Below are 14440 nucleotides of genomic sequence, written 5' to 3'. Positions count from 1 at the left end.
TTTAGATTGTGAGCCCCATCGGGGACAGTGATGATAATGTGTGCAAACTGTAAAGCGCTGCAGAATATGTTAGCGCTATATAAAAATAAAGATTAATATTATTATTATAAGTGCTTTTAATGGCTCTTAAAAAAATTTCTCCTTAGGATGTTCAAATAATTTTTGTTTCTTTTTCTTGTGATACATGGGGCTTAGTTGTTATGCAATTTTTATATTCTTGTGTGTTTTGCTGATATCATTGGAAAATGTAAAGAAAAATAATAGATGCTTATCTATTTTTTACACTTTTTGTATTCTTTAGATTTTTACAACCACAGAGGACTTCTAAAACTTTTTAAATTGAGTTCCCCTTTTTGTATAAACTATCTACATACTGTATATTGGACATATTTTTTTCTAACGAAGCAGTGCTGGAAACAAGACTAAGGCCTCTTTCACACATCAGGTTTTCGCCGTCAGGCGCGATCCGGCGCTTTTGACAGAAACCGGATCCGGCGAAATGCAATGCCGGATCCGGTTTCCCCCCCATTGACTTGCATTTGCGCCGGATCGCGCCGGATGGCCATGCGTTTCATCCGGTTTTCGCCGGATCCAGCAATGTGTCGCGATCCGGCGTCTGGAAAAAACGGCTACTGTAACGTTTTTTGTCTCCGGCGAAAAAGCCGGACCCGCCGGATCCGGCGCGTCCGGCTTTTTCACACAATGAAAGCCTATGAGCGCCGCAATGCGCCTGATCCGGCGAAAGCCGGATCCGGTGGCCGGATCCGGTTTTTTTGGTCTGAGCATGCTCAGTAGCTCTGCCCACAAGACATATATAAAAGCAAGACAGTGGGACCCACAGCCACACCCAACATGCCACCCAAGAAAGCAACCAAGCGCAGCAGGAGAAGGCAGGAGACCACTGCAGCACCATCAGCACCACCACCACCCCAAATGGAGCAGCAAATGGAACATGCTGAGGAGGGGAGTCCAGCAGCAGATGAGAGACGGTAATTATCAAATCCCCCATTCCTCCAAACTAGGGCCATGGAATATCAAGATATTCATTGGCCCTTTGTTTCTCTTTATTCAACAGCCGCCCAAGAGATGCAGCAGCAGCAGCAGCAGAAATGGCATCACTGGCAGCAGCAACAGCAGCAGCAATACCCACAGCCATGGAGTCTGGCCATCAACAGGACAGCACATCTTCTTCTGGGAGCCCTCCCTCGCATCGTCAGCGTTTGACGGTAAGTTTTTATTTCCAAAATCCATCATCTCTGTAATATATGTCTATTCATTGCCTTTTATTTCAAAACAGGATTCACAAGATGAAGAGGAGCTCCCAGAAGAAGAAGGAAGGGGTGGACAGACACCTGGAGTGGGCTCACAATTGGTAAGTTTTTTGCATCAAACGCAGAAACACAACATCACACTACACACAACACATAGAAAACAATGTTCTGCAGACCACACACAGCAAACAAATGCCTACATCCAAAGACATAACATTTTTTGTTTTCTTCTCTAGTCTTCCCAATCTGGTGCTCGGCCAAGAGGTCCTCGCAGTGCCTCCCAGGGTCGTCGGCGACAGCAACGCGGCGGTCACCAGCGTGTAAGTATAAATATTTTTGCTTTGTTTTTTTGCACTTTTTATTTCATTTCTTTTGTGGAGGCTAATTATGTTATTTTTGTCTTTTTCTTTAACAGCCTTCACAGCGTGCTCCCGACTCTGACGGTGAGGATGGAGGACTCGATGTGGACCACCTCATCGATCTCGTCAGAGAAAGGGAGCCGCTCTGGAATATGGCTGACCGCCGCCACGCTGACCTTATCGTTACCCGACGACTCTGGGAGGAAATCTGTTCGCTCCTTGTGGGCCGCTGGGAGGACCTCGATGTTCGGGCCCAGATTAAAGAGCGTAAGTATATACAGTACTGGTTGCTTGATGTAAACCAGTGTTTCCCGAACTCCAGTCCTCGTGGTCCCCACGGATCATGTGTTCAGGATTTCTATTTACTATGGAAATCCTGAAAACATGACCCCTGGGGACCATGAGGACTGGAGTTTGTGAAACACTGATGTTGTATACTAACCACTCCTTTCTCGTTTCAGGGAACAGAATTGTGAATCGGTGGCGGTCTGTGAGGGATCGTTTCAAGAAGGAGTTCAATAAAGAGATGCGGGCCCCGAGTGGATCTGGAGGACGCAGGAGCAAGTACAAGTACGCACAAGCCCTGTCGTTCCTCCGGGAAACAATGGTCACTAGAAGGTAAATATTACACACCACATGTGAAAAAAAATGTTAGATGTAACTTTTTTTTTTCAGCCAGGGCCATACCATGTCAGTATTTTAATTGTTTTTTTTTCTCTTTATTCCACAGCACGGTGAGCAGCACTCGGGAGCCTGCACGATTGGACCCTTCTGAGGCGATCCCTGAGGAGACCGGCACCGAGGGACACTTCGACCGCCCCGGTACATCTGCACCTTCCCAGCCTTCCCACACATTCGACCCATCTGTCCCATCCACCAGCACAGGAGCATCGTGGCCGCCTACATTACATGAAGCTGCTGGTGAGGAGATCGCTTTCCCTTTACCCCACCCTTCTGCCCTGCCACCTCTAGTATACCTGCGGGTACTGGGCGGCAGCGGCAGAGGGGTCAGGAAAAGAGTTATGCGCAAGAGTTCTTGCATCTGAATGCATCTTTCCAGAACTGTCTAAAAGTCTTGTCAGAGCAAATCTCCGCAGGCTTTCAGCAGATCAACTCCAGCATTCGGGAGGTGAAGACACTTCTGCAAACCATGCATTCAGAAGCAAGATCTTCGCCAAACCACACCTTTTTCAGGTCTGTTGTGGAGCGCATGGCAACACTATCTCCTACCCAGCAGATGCATGTAATGCATTCGTGCCACGGTGCTCTACAGCAGGTTACCTCCCAACCTCCACCTCCCACCACTGTAGTTCCTCCACCTGCACCCCCTCCAGCCACTTTCCATCCTCCCCCTCCTATTACATCTGCACCCCCTCCAGCCACTTTCCATCCTCCCCCTCCTATTACATCTGCACCCCCTCCAGCCACTTTCCATCCTCCCCCTCCTATTACATACCAGCAACCTCACCAGTACCAGCAACCTCCCCCGTACCAGACATCTCCCCACTTCCAGCAACCTGCCCCGTACCAAACTCCTTCCCCGTACCAAACTCCTTCCCCGTACCAAACTCCTTCCCCATACAACTTTCCATCAACATCATCTGCTCCTACAGTCCCTGCCCAACCCTCCACTCCACCGCCCACCACCTCTTCTGCCTCCCACATGTCCACCCATTCTGTAGCTTTTTCCACACCTTCACCTCTAACTGTTCCTTCCCCACCACGATCCCAGTCCTCTCTCCACACACCCAGTGTCGAAGTGTCCCGCATCCCCTCCAGCAGTATTTCCACCCCACACTACACAGATTTGTAATGTGTGTTTTTTAATAAAAATGCCCATTGGGTTTAAAACCTTTATTAAAAAAGTTTTTTGCACTTTAAAAACATTTTACAAAAAAAAAAAAAAATTTAAATAAAAGTTAAATTATCGTTTCACAATGGTTGTCTGTCATTTCTTTCTGCGGCGAACTATGTTTAAAAAAAAGGTTAAATACAGGGTATTTCAAAGGTAAAAAGGTATTCAAAACCAGGTATATAACTGTGGGTAAATTTTAGCTTTTTGCCACAGTTGTGTTCCTGGTTGTGTTTGAAGCAAAGTATTTCACCTAAAAAGTTGTGTTTATTGTTGGTGATTTCCTAACAATGTACACAACTTTTGTTAAAAGGTGAAATACTTTGCATAAAACACAACCAGGTACACACCTGTGGCCTAAAGCTAAAAATAGTAAGACCATGACAAGATAGCCAACTTTGGTTGGCAAAGGTATATACTGTTGGTCCAGAAGGTACACAGGTTTGGTTAGGGCACAAATCTTTCACACTCTGTCATCCTGCCAGTGTACTCTGCCTTGAGGTGACATAAAGTATAGTGGAAAATTGTCCCTGAAACCGTCACAGAACTTCTAGTGGTAATATTTCCAATGACAACATCCATCTTCGCCAGTAACTTGCTCTTCTCTCCAACCTGCACTTTCTTCTCTACAACCTGTCAAAGAAGGGCTGTAGGAACATGCTATATATAGTTTTCCAGTAGCCAATCCCGTTCGGAAGGCCACAAGGGTCAATTTTAAAAACCGGATCCGGCGTAATCCGTCGAAAAACGGATAGAAAAACGGATGAACCGGATGAGACGGATCCGGTTTTGTCTGTCAAGAACAAGACGGATCCGGCAGAAAACCGGATCCGGCACATCAGGTTTTACAAAACATTTGCCGGATCCGGCATTCCGGCACGACGCCGGATCGCGCCTGACGCCGAAAACCTGATGTGTGAAAGTAGCCTAATGGATATTTTATTTTTGTTTTATTTATTATTTTCTAGCTTTTTTATCTATTTCTTACTAACTCAACGTGTCCCCTTTAAGGCCTTATAAGAATTTTGGGGGGAATTTTAAAATATTAATACACTGTTTTAAAGCTGATTATCCCTGTAACTAGAGCTGGTATGTTAATCCCAGTTACAGGGGAAATCTACTGGCCTGGCAGCATTGCAGAGCTGAATGGGCCTCTGTCTCTGAGGGCCAAGCAATTCCTGCTCTCCCACTACAACCAGCAATTGTATGATCATTTGGTCTTGTTCACTAACTGCTGTATACACATAGAATTCATCAAACAGGAATAAAAATGCACTACTCATCCATTTCCTTTGAATTAAAAGTCCTTCACTCCATATACATGGACATCATTCTTTGGAATGGACCTGTAGAAGCGTCAGTGAAGACACAAAATGTGTGTAGTCCGTTGTTTTTCCTCTCGCCTGCTTTAACCCCTGTTTTTACCTGATCACCACGAAAAATGATGTCCATGTGTGTGGAATAAAGGACATTTTAATTCAAAGGATATGGGTGAGTGCTGCATTTCAATTCCTACTTTTAGAATTCATGTGATACTTTGAGCTCTGCACCACCCAGATGTACCCTATAAGAAGTTGTGTATGGATGAACATCCATACCAATATTTGCAGATCAAAAAATTGGTGCCTCTTTACTCCACTATGTGGTCTACTTCACTTGTAAAGGCCCCGTTACACATAACAATGTCCCAGCAATCCCACCAATGATCCGACATGGATGGGATCGCTGGGACATCGCTAGGCTGATCGCTGGTGAGCTGTCACATAGACAGCCCCTCCAGCGATCAGGACCAGCGAGCAAGCTGGTTTCCAATGTAAACATCGGGTATCTAAGAGTGGCGCGGTTCTTGGATACCCACTGTTTACCCTAGAAACCAGCGTGTACGCTGGTTTCCAAGGTAAACAGCGGGTAACTAAGAGCTGCGTGGCTCTTAGATACCCAATTTTTACATTGGAAACCAGCGTCCAGCGTCGCTGATCGCTGGTCTCTCGCTGCCACACGCAGCAATGCGCGCTGGCCAGCAGGAGACCAGCGATCAAAAAACGGCCCAGGACGATGGAGAGCGATCAGCAATACCCGGTAGGGGGCCCGGTCGCTGATCCCAGTCACACACAGCGATCTCGCTAATTTTGTGACGCCCTCGATCTCGCCAGCGATCTTACTAGCAAGATCGCTGTGTGTGACGGGGCCTTTAGGGTTGTGTTTACAGAGACCAGGAAGACGGATTTGGTAATAAATCATGTTTGCCTTTTCTGTGGAGAGTATAGATGTATCTAACAACCAGTTCCCCATCTCCAAAGCTGCAAGATCTCATGCAAGTGGCTTTCTCTGCATAAATGCAGGCCTGGTTAAATAGATTCTAATAATAGTTATTGCAAAATTAGATATAAAATGAAGCTTTTCTTGAAAATGCTGCTCAGATACATGATCAACATGTGATGAGACAAATCGATCTTATTTCAGTTTAATAAATAAAGGTAGCTAAAGCAATTTGAACTTCAGACTCCCTGCAAACACTGTGTGCCCTAATATTACGCAATTTGTATTTTTGATGGTTTATTTTATTATTGAACATCTACAGTGCTATCAGTTAATCCTAAAGAAGAAGGGGAGAGTTTAGTAAGAGGGAGCTTGATTAGTAGAGAGTTGCCATAGTCCAGACAAGAGCGAATAAGAGCAATAGTAAAGGTACTGTCACACTTAGCGATGTACCAGCGATCCCGACCAGCGATATGACGCGGTCAGGATCGCTGGTACATCGCTAAGTGGTCGCTAGTGAGCTGCCACACAGGCAGATCTCACCAGCGACATTGCTGGGGACGGGGGTCGCTACTTACCTGTCACACCAGGCGATCCTGCGTCCTCCCGCCCGGCTCCACGCGTCGCTCGTCGTCACAGCAGGAAGCGCCGCAGGAAGCTGACGACGAGAAACAGTCCAGCCTGTTCTCGCACGATCAGCGATAACCAGCAGGGGGAGCGGGTTGTAGGTAAGTATCACACACAGCGATATCGCTAGCAATATCGCTATAACGTCACAAGTTATAGCGATATTGCTAGCGATATCTCTTAGTGTGACAGGCCCTTAAGCGTTTTTGCTTAGTTAAAGGTAAGAAAAGTTTGAATTCTAGAGATGTTTTTGAGATGTAACTGACATGAGCGAGCAAGTTATGGGATGTAGGGGGTGAGTGAAAAATCTGAATCAAATATGACCCCAAGACAGCGGGCATGTTGCTGGTGAGTAATGGTAGAACACACAGAAATATTAATATCAGCATTAGTAGTGGAAGGAAACACGTGGCCAATTTTTGACAGATTCAGTTTTAGGTTCAGGGAGGACATGATGTTAGAGATAGCAGAAAGTCAATCCCTGGTATTTTGTAGTAATTCATGGGTGATGTAAGGAGACAATGTGTATAATTGGGTTTCATCAGAATACATATGGTACTGAAAGCTGAGTCTACCGATGGTTTGTCCAATATGGGCAGTTTATAAGGAGAAGAGGAGGGGGCCTAGGACTGACCCTTGAAGATCCCCAATAGTAAGGGAAAGATGAAAGGAAGAACAATCAGCTAAAGATACAGTGATGAAGCAGTCAGAGAGGTGATAAGAACCAAGAGAGTGCAGTATCCTTATAGCCACTAGCACAGAGCATAGTGATGAGGAACCGCTGATCCAGTGTTGAATGCTGCAGAGAGATCAAAGGGAATAAGCAGGGAGTAGTAACCATTAGCTTTAGCTGTCGGATGATCATTAGAGACTTTAGTAACGGCCGTTTCAGTGGTGTGTATGAGCTGAAACCAGATTGTAAAGGATTAAGAAAAAGTTATCTGAGAGATAGCGGATTAGATGAGAATGGAAGAAGTGTTCCAAGAGTTTAGAGATAGAGGGAAGATTAGAGACTGGTCTGTAGTCAGCAAAGCAGTTCTGGTCGAGGGATTTTTTTTAATGGATGTATGCTGGCATATTTAAATGAGGAGTGAAAGATACCAGATGAGACAGAGATTAAATATTTTTGTTAGGTGAGTGATGACAGCAAGGGAAAGGGACTGGATGAGATGTGAGAGAATAAGGTCATTGGTGCAGGTAGTAAGGCGAGAAGATGCAGGGAGCCTGATTACATCTTCTGCGACCGTATCAAAGATAGAACGTGATTTAGATGTAGAGTGGGAGGGAGGACAATGCTCGATATCAGGTGATTGGGAGAAAATTTCCTGTCAGATCTGGTCATTTTTTTGTCTTTTCAATAATTGGCCAGATTGTTAGCGCTGATGTCGGTGGAGCACTGGACCTGCACTGTTGGCTTGAGGAGAGAATGAAAAGCGCCAGAAGAGTTGTTTAGGATTATTGGTAAGTGCAGTGATAACGTTGTTAAAGAAGGTTTGTTTGGAGAGGTGAAGGGCAAAGTTCTATGTTTTAAGCATAAACTTATAATGGATGAAATCTTCGGCCAGATTGGATTTCCTCTACAGACATTCGGCACACCTGAAGCACTGGTGGAGAAAACATGCTTTCAGTGTTTTCCAGGGTTGTGGCCATCTGTGCTGAGTTGTTCTAAGTGTATGAGGGGCAGCTTCATCCGGGGCACTTTGCAATGTTACATTATAATGTTTCAGTGCGGAGTCTGGACATGAGAGGGAGGAGATTAGGATCAATGTCAGTGATGTCTGCAAAATCTTCATAGTTGGGGTGTCCTGAGCAGGGTGACAGTTCTTGTCAGAGAATAAAAGAATGTTGTGGTCAGAGAATGGGAAAGAGGAGTAAGTAATACATTGAGTCGGGAGAAGATAAGGTCCCATGTATTTCCGTCTTCATGCACAGGAGAGCTATTAAACTATGAAAGAGATAAAATGTGAGTGATACATGTGGAGAGGGGATGCACCAATTGGGATGTTAAAGTCCTCCATTATGAAAGTGGGGATGTGACAGGGTATAAAGCGTGGGAGTCAGGTAGCAAAGTGATCCAGGAACTGACAGGAGGGGCTTGAAGAGCGATGCACAACCGCCATTCACAGGGAGAGTGGCTGTTAGAGTCTGACAGCATGGACCTCAAAGAGTCAGAAGGGTAAGGAAATTTCAAAGGAAAAAGTAATGGATGGAGGAAAGATTTTTACTTGCTGTGAGTTCCAGAGGGCACAGTTAAGAGACAGAAGGCATGCAAGGAACATTAATGAGTTTCACAGGGTTTCTGAGTGTAGCAGGGGAGGAGTTAAACTTACTTTTACAAGAAGGGCCGCATACATATCTCCTGCAACTAGGAGAAGGAGAATAGAGAGAGTGAGCAGATGGTTAAGTGATTTGTGATATCGTCTCTTGTGCTGTATGGTGGAGGGAATGGATCTGTGTGGTTTAAGACTGTGAAAAGAGCGTGAGAGATTTACATAGTAGAGGAGAGGAGAAAGTGGAGAAAGGGGCTGATATGGATGACAAGTGAACAGAGTGTGTGAAAGAGCGGTAGATGTGAGTAATTGCAGCAGCTAAAACGTAAATCATACAAATATATACAGTGAATACATCTTGCAATGTAGATGACCCGGAAACAAGTTTCTTTGAGGCTGTGTGCCCACATAAGCGTTTTTTCCGCGTTTTTTTTCCATGCAAAAATGCTTAAAAAGCGCATACATTAAGCATCCCATTCTTTTAATGCATTCTACAATTTTTGTGCACTTGATGCGTTTTTTTCTGCATAAAAACGCATTGCGGTAAAAAACGCAGAATGTTCATTAATTTTGTGGTAAAAAACGCATTTCCAACTATATTCTAAGAGACTGGGGATGCTCCAGAAAAAACGTGCAAAAAAAGGAGCAGGAAAAAACACGTTTTTCCTGGGAAGGAGTCCGGTTTTTAGTCAGGAATTTTCTGCATACGTGGGTACATAGCCTGAATGTGGGGTTGCAAGACCTTGATGAAAGATTCCCTTTAAAGACAAAATTATAAAGGTCCAGAAAAAGTAATTTAATAATAAAAAAAATCATAGTTAAAGATTTGTCTTTTAATTGAAGTAAAGCAAAATCCTCACTCTTCAAACACACTGTGTGCTCCAAGCTGCTCCATAAAGGACTTAAATTGTTTCCTTTCCTCTGTGTCTGCTTCCTCTAGTGACAGAGAATGAGGAAACTCTGTCATTCTTTTTGTCGATTTTCTTTTCCTTGTTTGAGTCCACTGATTCCCACTTGAATTGATAAGATTTTCTAAAATACATGAAAAAAGATAATTCATTAACCAAGAAAAAAATAGTAACTGATATCATGTATAAGATCTGTTATCGCATTCAGCATAGACTTGAACCAGTTAAGTTAAAAAAAAAAATCAGAAGAGGTAATGATTCAGCAAGAGTGGCCTTACTAGTTTCTGTCCCAAGTTTTTATTCGTCTTTGCTTTCATTTTTAAATAAATGGTTTATGGCTATGGCAAATCCAATAAACCACATCATGAGTCATGGAAATATGTCACGCCACATCTTTCCTTAGCCATATTGGAATAGATCCAAAACAGAAGTGAAATATAAAGTTGTGATCATGGTTCTCCTTGTTTTGGATTCTCTCTTGCACTAAGGCCGTCATGAAAAACTACTAAAAGTAAGCTGGGCTAAATATAAGATTTTACAAATACCAACACAAAGTTGTGATGATACAAATGTACAGTAGCTTCCATTTTTTTGATTCACTTACCTACACTGTTGCTACTATAGGAGGTTTACAGCTTGCACTTGCTTCTCAGACCTGTAGCCTAAAGGGGCCCATATGATCCTTTGATCCTTCTGTCTCATAGCAGGAAATCTGTCATGACTCTGCTGTCGGGTGTTCCCAGACCAGGGGCTCCTTCCCTGTCCCTAACACTCAAAACCTAGCAAAAGTCACAGATAAATCCACCAAATGCCTTCTCCAATAACAACCACCAATAACCTCCAGCCATGCAGCCTAAGGCCTCTTTCAGACATCCGGTGTCAGGGGTCCGGCGGCCTGCGGCGAATAGCCGGGCGGCCGGATCCGGCCTGCAGCGGTGACACCGGATGTACATGCGGCCCCTGATGCGGCTTGGAGGACATTTAAAGGAGCCGCAGCACCGGGGGTCGAGAGAGCCAGCCGGAGAGAGATCGGGAGGCAAGAGAGCAGCCAGAGAGACAGCGGGGGTCAAGAGAGCAGCCAAAGAGACAGCGGGGGACGAGAGAGCAGCCGAAGAGAGAGTGGGGACGAGAGAGCAGCCGAAGAGAGAGCGGGGGACTAGAGAGCAGCCAGAGAGACAGCGGGGGATGAGAGAGCAGCCAGAGAGACAGAGGGGGACGAGAGAGCCAGCCAAAGAAAGGTATGGAGCGTATGGAGAGAGAGAGAGAGAGAAGGGGAGGGGGAGAGAGAGAGAGAGATGCGCGCCGGGCACTTGTGGGGTTAAAACTCATAGTGCCCGGGCATGCGCAGTTGAAAAAGCCGGTCCGGCGCTGCAAAAAAACGTTGCAGCCAACGTTTTTTGCAGACGCCGGACGGCGCATGTTTGCCGTATCCGGCAAAACCCGGAGGTGCCGCATGTCCATCCGGCATGATGCGGCGATCATTATATTCTATGTGAAAAAACCGGATCCAATTCTGGATCCGGTTTACACAAATTTCGCCGCATCATGCCGGATTTAAAAAAACGGATGTGTGAAAGTAGCCTAAGCTAACTCTGACAATGAGTTTTATCCAGGGTCTGGTTTATATATGAAATGAGAGTGGCTAAGAGTGCACAGCTGAGAGCCTTAATGCAGGAAAGCTTCCAGGAGCTCTCAACTAAGCCCATTAACTTTAGCACTGCTAAAATAAATTTACTCTGTTTAATATGAAGGAGAAGTACTTCTAATCAGTGCAATAGTAGGAGAAATCAGACGCTGCAGTCTTCTGTCTCCTCTCTGTCATGGTAAAGTCGTGACAAGATCAGTAATAAAAAAGACCCAATAGTTTGGGGTGAGGTGGGGAAAGACAGGGTCGGAGGTGAGGTCAAAGGCTTAAAACTTCTTATATTGGAAATATGTAGATAATAAAAAATATAATTGTGCTAAGAATGCCTTCCTTAACAGGAGATCAAGAGTATAAATAGACCTATAAGGATATAGGACGATGCGGGAGCCCGCATGTTAGCTGGAGATAAGCCATTAGATAACCAGTGGTGCCAGCTGAATCTGTAGGATTCTAAAATAGTCTAGGCACACCCCAGGTGATCAACCTGAATGTCCCAATGTCTATAGTGGCAGGCAATCACATGGGGTAGAGTTGAGTCCCCCCGTCTGATAAAGGGTGTTACTAGAAATTCAAATAAAATCAAATATTCAAAACCCTAAGTTCAAAGAACTACTGTAAGTCTTCTCATCAATAGATGTACTAACATACAGATAAGTTCCACTGGTGACAAAAAATACTCCTATGTTAAAACATAGATCCAGTGCATCAATACATATTTGAAAGTGCCCATGTGAGTATATGGGGGTGAACAATTGCAATCACCCCAAAACAGGAAACCCTCTCCAAAAAATTGGGTAACACAGAACAATGACTGGGGGCAAAAAATAGTCCTATGTTGACTACCGCTATGTTTTTTTTTAGTCATTGTGTGTGTGACCCAATTTTTTTCTGCACTGTCTTTCATCACACTGATAGCTAAGCACGCCCAAGCCTCAGACTGCACAACTGAGCTGTCTATCATGATACCATCTGTCATCATACCCCTACCTCATATTGAACACAACAAGTGGTTAAGCATCAGTGCACTCAGACTCTTCTACTTCTGGGGCAGGGCCAGGTTGATGGGCCATGAAACCACAGCTATAGGAGACATCAAAAAACAGACGAGACTGTTGTATGGCTTGGAGCTCAGACTGCTTAGCTGACTTGCAATGGAGTGAGGTGGAAGCTGGATGACAATGGTTCTCAGGTGGCAACTGTGAACTTTCTGCACTGGATTGGGTGGAAGATAATGGAAAGTAACTGAAGCCACCCTCAGCCATCAAATCTAAAACTTTTCAACATCTCGTGGCCTCACTATTCATGCAGCAATATTGGGGCCTATGAAAGAATGTATAACATCTTGTCGCCAGAGGAACATGTGGTATTTGGGCACATAGCAGGTACTGAACGACCACGTCCTCCCCCTGCATCAGCTATACCACCACCACCATCAGCAATTACAGCAGCACCACCAAGTCCACATTCCCTATTTGATACTCTCCTCATTTTTGGAAGTGTTTTTTCAAAACATTACTCGCAAAGAGATGGGGGTAGAGTAAGTTTATTTATTTGTAATAGTACTAAAAAACACACAGCGGTCCTGAAAAATTATTTCTTCTGCCTAATAATGGCAAGGAGATGGCTGATGCTAACTATTTCCATGACTATAATAAAACATACACTGGTTTAGAAAATGTATTTCTTTGGCCTACAAATGGCATCGAGATGGCTGATGCCAATTATTTATTTGCAGAACTACTAGAAAACACATCATTTTAGGAAAATAATTTATTTGGTCTAGAAGTGGCAACAAGATGGCTGATGCCAATTATATATTTCCCAGATTACTAAAAAACACACACGGTCCATAAAAATTATTTCTCTCACCTAGAAATGGCAACAAGAAGGCTGATGCCAATTATTTATTTACCAGACTACTAAAAAAACAACGGTTTTGAAAAAAAAATTTTTGGACTAGAAATGGCAACGAGAATTCTGATGCCAATTATTTATTTCCTAGACTACTAAAAAACACACAACAGTTCTGAAAAATTATTTCTTTGACCTAAAAATTGCAACTAGGTGGCTGATGTCAATTATTTATTTCCCAGACTGCTATGAAACACACATCAGTTTAGGAAAATTATTTATTTTGTCTTGAAAAAATATTTATTTGGCCTAGAAATGGTCACAAGATGACTGATGACAATTATTCACTTACCAGACTACTAAAAAAACACACCAATTTAGGAAAACTTTTTTTTGGCCTAGAAATGGCAACAAGACAGCTGATGCTAATTATTTATTTCCCAGATAACTAAAAAAAACACACACCGGTCCAGAAATAGGAAATATTATTTCTTTCCCCCAAAAATGGCAATGAGACAACTGATGCCAATTATTTATTTCCAAACACACAGCTGTTTACAGGTATGAGTACACACAGAGGCTTAAATAACAGTACTCCCATAAGCGGAGGGTGCAGAGTACATACAGCAGCTTAAAGGCACAGTACTCCCACAGGCGAGAGGCAGGGTACATGCAGCAGATTAAAGGCATAGTATTCCCACAGGCAGAGGGTGCAAAGTACCCACAGCGACTTAAAGGCATACTACTTCCATAGGCGGACAGTGCAGAAAACACACAGCAGCTTAAAGGCATAGTACTACCACAGATATGGTTGCACAGTACACACAGCTTTTTTGACACAATACTCTTACTGGCGGGGAGCAGAGTACACACAGCTGCATAAAAGCACAGTAATCCCACAGGGGGATGCAGAGTAGACACAGTGGCTTAAAGGCACAGTACTCCCATAGGCTGAGGGTGGAGAGTACACACAGTAGCATAAAGGCATAGTACTCTCACAGGTGGGGGTTGCAGAGTACACACAGAAGCTTAAAGGCACAGTATTCCAACAGATATGGGTAACAGAGTACACACAATGGCTTTTGGCACAGTACTTCCACAGATATTGGTTGCAGAGTACACACAGTGGATTTTTTGCAGAGTGCGCAGTCAGAATCTGTCCCTCACTACAGCTGCATCCTATCCCTACACTAATGAGAGCAGAATGGTGGAGGCACTCATGATCCAGCCTTTATACAGGCCGAGTCACGTGCTGGCATGACTGTGATGGCTCCTGAAGTGCCCACAAAAGCTTGTTGATTTATCTGCAGCCTTTCACCAAGCTTTATAACACTGGTGAACCTGAATAGGAAATCGGATGTACATTAAAAAGTCTGTGTTTAGGGTTTGGCAACGGAC

General features: G+C 44.2%; 1 protein-coding gene across 3 annotated transcripts in view; it reads right to left on the bottom strand.

Annotated features, from left to right (window-relative positions):
• LOC141063204 (EF-hand calcium-binding domain-containing protein 4B-like) overlaps positions 1–14440 on the bottom strand; it is a 151193-nt gene that overhangs the window by 80962 nt on the left and 55791 nt on the right. For all 3 annotated transcript variants that reach the window (XR_012224840.1, XR_012224841.1, XM_073557266.1), the window contains exon 4: positions 9499–9670. Coding sequence is in view for 1 of the 3 variants with exons in the window: in XM_073557266.1 (XP_073413367.1) it covers positions 9499–9670 (172 nt within the window). In the remaining 2 variants the exon portion in view is untranslated. The remainder of the gene's footprint in view (positions 1–9498; positions 9671–14440) is intronic.

Source organism: Dendrobates tinctorius, unplaced genomic scaffold, assembly GCF_039654945.1.
Source record: "Dendrobates tinctorius isolate UK_male_01 unplaced genomic scaffold, ASM3965494v1 ptg000246l, whole genome shotgun sequence".
NCBI classification, from domain to species: domain Eukaryota; kingdom Metazoa; phylum Chordata; class Amphibia; order Anura; family Dendrobatidae; genus Dendrobates; species Dendrobates tinctorius.
The sequence above is the reverse complement of the archived record's forward strand: the minus strand, read 5'-3'. Positions and strand labels throughout refer to the sequence as shown.